The 9,427-nt window shown below is 38.9% G+C and overlaps 1 protein-coding gene across 1 annotated transcript; it reads left to right on the top strand.

Annotated features, from left to right (window-relative positions):
- Positions 1–891: 891 nt before the first annotated feature.
- Positions 892–9,035, top strand: LOC149188232 (putative LRR receptor-like serine/threonine-protein kinase At4g29180). Its single transcript, XM_089409898.1, has 5 exons — positions 892–1,269; positions 1,454–1,985; positions 2,681–2,870; positions 7,980–8,149; positions 8,540–9,035. The coding sequence occupies exons 1-5, from the start codon at positions 1,176–1,178 to the stop codon at positions 9,033–9,035; spliced, it is 1,482 nt and encodes a 493-aa protein (XP_089266024.1). The 5' UTR covers positions 892–1,175.
- The last annotated feature ends 392 nt before the right edge of the window (positions 9,036–9,427 follow it).

The following is a 9,427-nucleotide window of genomic DNA, read 5'->3' as shown; positions in this document are numbered from 1 at the left end:
ACCAAAATGTATCACACAACAACAAAATGGAATGCAAAACCATATCCAATGGGAATGTTGGTATTTAGCGAAATGTGGCGGAAATGGACTTTATATGGAAAGACAAAAGACTTGTATTGTATTGGGAACTCGAACACAATGTCTTGTATAGCGATGAATTTTGCTGCTCGAAATGATTGGATTTGCACATGCATCTGTGTGAGATGGTGGTGGCTTAGTTTATAGACTTCTTTAAGCATTCATTGGTCTGTGTATATATTAAGGATGGAATATATTATAGGATATACATATGTCTATTCGTGCCACTAAGATGATCTTTCTTTTTTTCATTGGAAGATGTACATTATAGCCATTGCCACATCCCATTTTATTATTATATCTATAGTTCACTTTCTCATAAGGTCTCTATTCAATAGATTACTTAGCATAATTGGCTCCAAAACTTTGGTGCTATAGATTTGCATCATATATCAACAAAGAATATTTGAATTGTCCTCGTGAATGCTTATGTTTTCATATACTTACCATGACAAAAACTTATCATGCATCAATAGTAAAAGCAAGCGCTACAACTAATCTTTACATAAAAACACAATGGTATGTATAAATGTATTTATGCCATGCAAATTGAAATAAAAAATATCACTTGACAATAGAGTTTTCCCAAAAAAATCAAATCATCTATCCTATTAGAAATAAAAATTCGTATATTCAATAATTTGGTTTTCCAAAATGATATTCTCACATCTTCGTATATTTTTGTACTTTTAAGAACTATTGCTAATTATATATACTTTAATTGCTACTTATACAGGCTTTAATGGTTAATGGATGTAACCACATTTAAAAATATTGAATCACTGAGGCAACGGTAGTGAAGTATATATATATATAGAGACAAGGGAATCTCGCTTCTGGAGAACGTTATGCGTACGTTTTTACGTGATTGTATATGAAATTGCGAGAATCAACTGGCATATGTCAATGCTTGGACCTTTGAATATGTGGCGGCCAAGCACCATCGAGTCTGCATTGACCATGCTCAATTCCGCGTCCTCACACTTTGGCAGGCTTCCAACGCGTTCCGTTGTTATTTTATATGAACTTGTAAGAATCAACAGGCATATGTTTTACTGAGAATCGAATACTCCATGAGATTTTAAAATTTTGTTGCGATGATGGAAAATAACAGATTTGTTGAATGGAACTTTTCAATGGCGATAACCGTGCTGTTGATGATCTTGGCTGTTAATGTTTTTGCTGAACCAGGTATTATCATACATCCTAAAATAATTCTTGACGCTCATAGCAAAAATTACATGGTTTTTTTCTTAAATCTTAAACATTTGCAAAAGTCTGAGTAAAGGACATATTATTTCATATTTCGGATTCAAAAACCTGTAACTTGAATATTATGGACAAATTCTTACGTTATTGAACTTTGGGGCGGCAGGATTTCTTAGTATTCAGTGCGGTGCGAAAACAAATCATACTGACGAAACGAATATCACGTGGGTTACTGATGCTCATTACATAGAGGTGGGTGAGGCATTAGACACTGGGGACGGTGACGGTTCTTACTTGCATACTTTACGCTTCTTTCCTATGCCTCTCAACAAGTCTTGCTATCAGTTGAATGTGGCGCCCAATGTACCTTACCTCTTAAGACTAGTGTTTGCTCCCGGAAACTACAGTGGATTCAAACAATTACCAGGCTTTGCTTTCTCCATTGAAACACTCGGTTTGTTGGCTTTTGGAAATGTAACACTACAAAATCGATACAAGCCATATATCTATGAAACGATCCTGGTGAGCCCTGGCACAATGCTGTATACTTGCCTGATCAGAACCTCGCTGACTGACGATCCCTTTATCTCTACGATCGAGTTGCGGCCCCTCCTAGATGGCATGTATTCACAAGCTAAGCCCGGAACCATGTTGTCTTTAATCCGAAGAACTTACGTTGGTGGAAAATCAGATATCAGGTAAGCATTATCAACTTTACATGGTAAATACCTTTGGAAATTGTTGGGTATTTTTAATGGAGAAAATACCAAAAACCAATTAAACATTCACCACAGAGACGATGCTCTGTTTACTCTGTCCAGGATCTTTTGCAGAGAACCTCTTTAAAACAAATTACTCAGAAGACACCACAGTCACAAAGCATTTATATTGATTTAAAAAAAAACTGAAACTCTATTACATATTTCTTCCTTTGTGCAAAGAGGGAATCAAAAACAAACTCTGTTACATTCTCTTTTGTTTTCCACTGTTGTGGATATTACATAAACATCATGGTGTTACTCTGTTCTTCAATGGGAAGAGGAAAACATTACATTCTGATTTCTATATCGCACTGCTGTGCATTTACGAAAAAAAATCGCACTCTCGTGCGTAGCCACCACTCACAATACAAAAGGAACAACAACTCGCTACTGTCGCACATAGACTATATTTTTTAACATATGACCACATGTATGAAAAATATATATAAAACATATAAAAAAAAACTTATATCAAAACGTGCCCATAACTATATTAAATGTATGGGACGTATGCCCATCACAATATTAAAGGCCGCCACCAAAAACTACGTAAAAGCATTAAGACCATAAATTCATCACCTACGGCGGTCAACGGGAAAAACGACAAAGTTTGATGTGTCGTGGGCGGACAGGACCTTCGGAAAATTGACAGCTGAGATCGCGCGCCCAGCTGATCCGACGTGGTTCGCACACCCTCCTCGGGCAAACCAAACGACCTTTACCGTCCGGGGAAAGTGGTTTTGGGCGTCGTACAAGAGACGCGTGGCGGAGAGTGATTGTGTTCGGAGCCCCTCCTGCTCGTACAGTCTTTGGAGAATGGCGGTGCGGGGAGACCGGGCGGTTTTCCAAAAACCACCGCGCTGTTCAAAATTAAAATTTAACACTCCCCTTTAATTTTAACAGCCGCGCGTTCGGTCATTCCCAAACACTTTCTCAAAAATTCGAAACTCTTCTGAACCAGTGGCTTTGTCAAGATGTCTGCAACCTGTTCCTGGGTCCTGCAATGTTCGAGGACAATTTCTCCATTGTTCACTAATTCTCTGATGTAGTGAAACCTTGTATCGATGTGTTTCATTCTTTTATGAAACACAGAATTCTTTGACAAAGCAATAGCAGAGCTATTGTCACAAAAGACCACTGTTGCTTTTGCCTGCTCTTGGCCTAAGCTTCTCAACATTCTTCTCATCCATACTGCCTGACATGCTGCTGCTGTAGCTGCCACATATTCAGCCTCTGCTGTAGACAACGCTACAATGGACTGTTTCTTAGAAGCCCATGAGATGGCTCCTGAATCCATATTAAAAACATAACCGGAAGTGCTCTTCCGATCATGTACACTTCCAGCCCAATCGCTATCAGTGTATCCAATTAAATCTGAATGTTCTGAGGCATGATATAAAATTCCAAACATTTTGGTACCTTTGACATACCTCAAAATTCTCTTTGCTGCCTGCCAATGTGCCTCCTTTGGCCTCTCCATAAATCTGGAAATCAAACTAACAGCATACATTAAATCAGGCCTAGTTGCTGTTAAATACATAAGGCTGCCCACAATGCTTTTATACAAGCTAGGATCAAAATCCTTGCCGCTGTCCTTTCTGCTGAGCTTTAATCCCATCACTGTGGGAGTGATTGCTGCCTTGCACTCTTGCATGTTAAATCTGCTCAAAACTTGATTTACATATCTTGCTTGAGATATAAAAATTCATTTTTCATTTTGATCTACTTCCATGCCTAAGAAGTATCTTAACAAACCCATGTCAGTCATTTCAAATTCATCCTTCATGACTGATTTAAAATTCTCAATAAGATGAATATCATTTCCAGTGAAAATAACATCATCAACATACAAGACAACAATCAAAATTTTACCATCCTTTTCTTTGATGTAGACTGTGGGTTCTCCTTCACATTTGTGAAATTCATTATCCAAGAGATATGAATCTATCCGGTTGTACCATGCTCTTGGCGCTTGCTTCAGCCCATAAAGAGCTTTCTTCAATTTGCACACTTTGTGCTCTTCACCTTTCTTCTCATAGCCGAGAGGCTGTTCAATGTACACCTCTTCTTTTAACACTCCATTTAGGAATGCTGACTTCACGTCCATTTGGTAGACTTTCCATTTGTTTTGAGCTGCTATGGATAGCACTGCTCTCACGGTTTCCATTCTTGCAACCGGTGCGAAAGTCTCCTCATAATCTCTCCCATACTGCTGCTTGTAGCCTTTGACAACCAGCCTTGCTTTATGCCTTTCAATCTTGCCTTCAGCATTGCTCTTGGTCTTGTAGACCCATTTCACACCAATGACTTCTTTGCCTTTTGGTAACTCAACCAAATCCCATGTTTTGTTTCTCTCTATGGCATTCATTTCTTCATCCATAGCTTCTATCAATTTCCTATCTTTAATTGCATCTTCGAAATGAATAGGATCATCAACATGACAATACAAGGCAAATAAGGAATTCATTCCTTCATCATAAATTTCACTTAGATTTCTAAACTTCTTACCTCGTTCACTTGGTGTGCAAGTGCTTGATGATGCACTTGAATTTCCTCCTTGTGGTGTGATTAGAGAAGCACTCTCATTTATCCTCAATGGTGTACCTTGCTATTCTTGTGTTGGTGCTGCTGTTTGGGGATTCATTTCAGCCACCTCCTCATCATCTTCATCATGAGACAAACAGTTCTTGACATTCACTGTTTTCTCTATGCTTCCATCCCAAGCTTCCTCTTCAATGAATTGAACATCCCTGCTAACAAAGAACTTCTTGGTAGATGGAATGTACAGCCTGTAGGCTTTGGATTCCTCACTGTATCCAATAAGGATACATTTCTCCCCTTTGCTGTCCAACTTCCTCCTTAGCTGATCCGGAATGTGTGCATAGGCCACACACCCAAAAACTCTCATGTGGGTGACTCCTTGCTTTCTCCCACTCCATGCCTCTTCTGGCACTTTGTTCATGACTGCTTTTGTAGGACACCTGTTCAAAATATATACTGCACAATTTACAGCTTCAGCCCAATAGTCATTTGGCAAATGCTTTGCCTTCAGCATGCTCCTCGCCATATCCATGATGGTCCTGTTCTTCCTTTCAGCAACTCCATTTTGCTGTGGGGTGTACCGAGTTGTGAACTGTTTATGTATTCCATTTTCTCTACAAAACTTTAGGAATTCATTGGAGATATACTCACCTCCTCTATCAGTTCTCAATACTTTTATGTGCAGCCCGCTTTGGTTCTCCACAAGTGCTTTGAAGTTTTGGAATTTCTCAAAGACTTCACTTTTGTTCTTGAGGAAATATATCCAAGTCTTTCTTGTAAAATCATCAATGAATGTCAAGAAATATAGGCTGCCTGCTAATGATGGAGTTTGCATTGGTCCACACAAATCTGAGTGGATAATCTCTAAGGGTGCCTTGGCCCTTATGCTTTTCCCTGATGGAAAACTTTCTCTATGTTGTTTGCCCAATATACAACCTTCACAAAGGCTGTCCGGCTTCTCTATCAATGGTAATCCTCTTACCATTCCTTTTCTGCTCAATAAGTTTAGACCTCCAAAATTTAGATGCCCGAATCTCAAGTGCCATAACCAATTTTCATCCTTTGGCACGCTTTGGAAGGCCTCTTGGGTGACTGCTGCCATTTCCCTTTTGTTCTTCAAGTTTGCCCTGATCCGGAGAGGGAACATCCTGTTCCTTGTCATCTTCACTTCAACAATGCATCTTTTGCTGGGTGGTATGTCCATGATGGTGCACACATCATTTACAAAGTAAACATTGTAACCCTTTTGGACAAGCTGTCCAATACTCAAGAGGTTACATCTCATTCCGGGGACATAGTAGACATCTGCTATAGTTTTCCTTTCTCCTTGTTTTGTAAATATTTTTACCTCCCATTTTCCAATAACAGACACTTTACTATCAGTTCCTAGTGTGACCTCTGATTTCAAATTTTGATTTAAGGCTGAAAAGAGGGCTATATTCCCTGTCATATGGTTGCTGCAACCTGCGTTTAAAAACCATATGTCCTCACTATGTGTTTCAGCCATGTTACAAGCTATCAGGACATTTTCTTGACTGTTGTTTTCTCTTGTAACATTTGCATTTTGTCTGCTGTTCATATCATGCTGTTTCTTTCTACAATCACTTGCATAATGACCATACTTTTTGCAATAATAGCATTGAACATTAGATTTATCATATCTTTGTCCTTGAGTCTGATACTGATCTCTTTGTTGGCTGCTGCCTTGACCTTGGTTCTGATTTGGATTGCTGCCTCTTCCTTGTGTATTTGATGGGCTGTTCCTTCCACCTCTGTTCTGGCTTTTGCCTCTTCCTCTTCGGTTTCCTCTTCCTTGACCCCTTCCTCTTCCAAAAGACATCTGGGTCTTGAAGGCTTTCTCAAGAGATGAGTTTTCATTCCTACTCAACCTCTGCTCATGAGTTATCAGTGATGCATGTAGCTCATCAACTGAATAGTTTGAGAGATCCTTTGTCTCTTCAATGGTGGTGACTATGGCATCAAACCTTGAGGGTAAGACCCTCAATATTTTCTCCACAATCCTTCTATCTTCAATGGTTTCTCCATGAGTTCTCATTTGTGTGATTACACCAATCACATGAGTGAAGAATGATTCAATGTTTTCTGACTCCTTCATGTTCAAGTTCTCAAAATCCTTTCTCAGCATTTGCAATTTTGCTGTCTTCACTCTCTCCATGCCTTGATAGGCTGTCTTAAGGGTTTCCCATGCTTCATTAGATGTCTTAGCTGCTGCTAACCTTAGAAACACACTTTGGTCTACTGCTAGATACAACAGCATACGGGCTTTTGAATCCTTCTTCCTATTGCTCTTCAGCAGATCTCTCTCTACTGGAGTTAATCTATTAAACTCAGTTTCATCTGCTGGTTGTTCAAAACCTTCCTCAACTATTTCCCATAAATCTTGGGAGGCAAACAGGGCTGTCATAGTTATTGACCAGTAGTCATAGTTCTTCCCATTAAATTGTGGGACCTGGGTGTTAAACAAACCCATACCAGTGCTTGTGCTAGCCATTCCTTGACTGTGTATTTAAAAAAAAACTGACTGTCTCTTCAATAACAAACAAGATAGCTATGAAGAATACCTGAATCCTTCGTTGTCTGAGTCTTCTGTCTGCCTGAGAAGTTTTGCTGCAGCTACAAACCTTCTCCCTTCAGCTTCTTTAACTTCTTTAAAGAGCCTGAGCCTGCTCTGATACCACTGTTGGGTATTTTTAATGGAGAAAATACCAAAAACCAATTAAACATTCACCACAGAGACGATGCTCTGTTTACTCTGTCCAGGATCGTTTGCAGAGAACCTCTTTAAAACAAATTACTCAAAAGACAACACAGTCACAAAGCATTTCTATTGATTTAAAAAAAAACTGAAACTCTATTACATATTTCTTCCTCTGTGCAAAGAGGGAATCAAAAACAAACTCTGTTACATTCTCTTTTGTTTTCCACTGCTGTGGATATTACATAAACATCATGGTGTTCCTCTGTTCTTCAATGGGAAGAGGAAAACATTACATTCTGATTTCTATATCGCACTGCTGTGCATTTACGAAAAAAAATCGCACTCTCGTGCGTAGCCACCACTCACAATACAAAAGGAACAACAACTCGCTACTGTCGCACGTAGACTATATTTTTTAACATATGACCATGTGTATGAAAAATATATATAAAACATATAAAAAAAACTTATATCAAAATGTGCCCATAACTATATTAAATGTATGAGACGTATGCCCATCACAATATTAAAGGCCGCCACCAAAAACTACGTAAAAGCATTAAGACCATAAATTCATCACCTACGGCGGTCAACGGGAAAAACGACAAAGTTTGATGTGTCGTGGGCGGACAGGACCTTCGGAAAATTGACGGCTGAGATCGCGCGCCCAGCTGATCCGACGTGATTCGCACACCCTCCTCGGGCAAACCAAACGACCTTTACCGTCCGGGGAAAGTGGTTTTGGGCATCGTACAAGAGACGCGTGGCAGAGAGTGATTGTGTTCGGAGCCCCTCCTGCTCGTACAGTCTTTGGAGAATGGCGGTGCAGGGAGACCGGGCGGTTTTCTAAAAACCACCGCGCTATTCAAAATTAAAATTTAACAGAAATCTAAGCACGTTTTTATGTTTTATCTGTGTCTCTGCCTAATCAGAAAATATATAGTATTCATATTAGTGATGAGAAAATACTGAAGTATTTTGCGTATATTGGAGAGTTTATGCTTTGGAAAAATTTTGCTACAACTGTAATTTCAAGCTAAGTTATCGCTTATCATGACTTTTTCTTGTGTTTTTCACTGGATTTTTAAAACAATTATTTGTTTAAAAGACCCAGATGACATTTATGTGCAAATTTGACACCCATATCAGATTTGAAAGAGCAATTTTGATGTAACCAGTTCTGAAATATTTTGTCAATAATTGAGTTAGCTTTGTACGGTGGGCTAAGCAGGTATCCTCAAGACAACTTCGACCGCATATGGAGACCACATATAAGTATTGATAATTCTGGTCTTCTAGATCTTTCACAGGCAAATTGCAAAAAGACTATTTCGACAAATAATACCAGAAACCTTCCTCCAAGTGAAGTCATGAAAACAGCGTGGGTTCTAAACAACTCGAATCGCTTTTCAATCAAACCCGATCGATCCTCCCAAGGCAACAAGTCATTACTGATGTTATATTTTGCAGATATCAGAAGTTCAAATATGTCTGAATCGAGATCATTCTACGTCACAGTAAATGGTAAAAGACGGTCTGAAATCATTACTATCGTGCCAAATTACTCTGTGGTAGAGCTAACAATCTCAATAGACGAAACCGACGACATCAAATTTGACCTTGTGAAAGCCACTGACACCAGCAATCCTCCTATAATCAACGCTTTTGAGTATTACTCTGTAGTTGATACGCAACCAGCAACATATTCACAAGACAGTAAGTTCTGACTAATCCTGAAACTATTGATATTATATTTCAATGTCTAACCAAGTATTTTCTAAACTGCAGTTGAAGCTCTTGCCGCTATCAAAAAGAAGTTTGACATAAAAGATTGGATTTCGGATCCTTGCTATTTGGTCCAGTGGGAAGGAATTGGCTGTGAAGACAGATCTTCGAGCACAAGAATTTCTAAAATGTATGTTTGGTTTCTTGATATGATTTGTTTACAGAAACCTGATATTATATTGGAAAACCATCTAATAATCCTCATGTTGCCAGAAATTTGTCCGGAAAGAATCTTACAAGATCGATACCCGACGACTTTGGACAGTTCACTGAATTAATTAACATGTAAGTATAATGATAACTTATGTCTCGACATGTGGTAAAACGAAATTTA

The sequence above is a fragment of the Pinus tabuliformis genome, chromosome 3_1 (genome assembly GCF_031772625.1).
Source record: "Pinus tabuliformis cultivar Carrire ecotype Pingquan chromosome 3_1, CPIR1, whole genome shotgun sequence".
NCBI lineage: Eukaryota > Viridiplantae > Streptophyta > Pinopsida > Pinales > Pinaceae > Pinus > Pinus tabuliformis.
The sequence above is the reverse complement of the archived record's forward strand: the minus strand, read 5'-3'. Positions and strand labels throughout refer to the sequence as shown.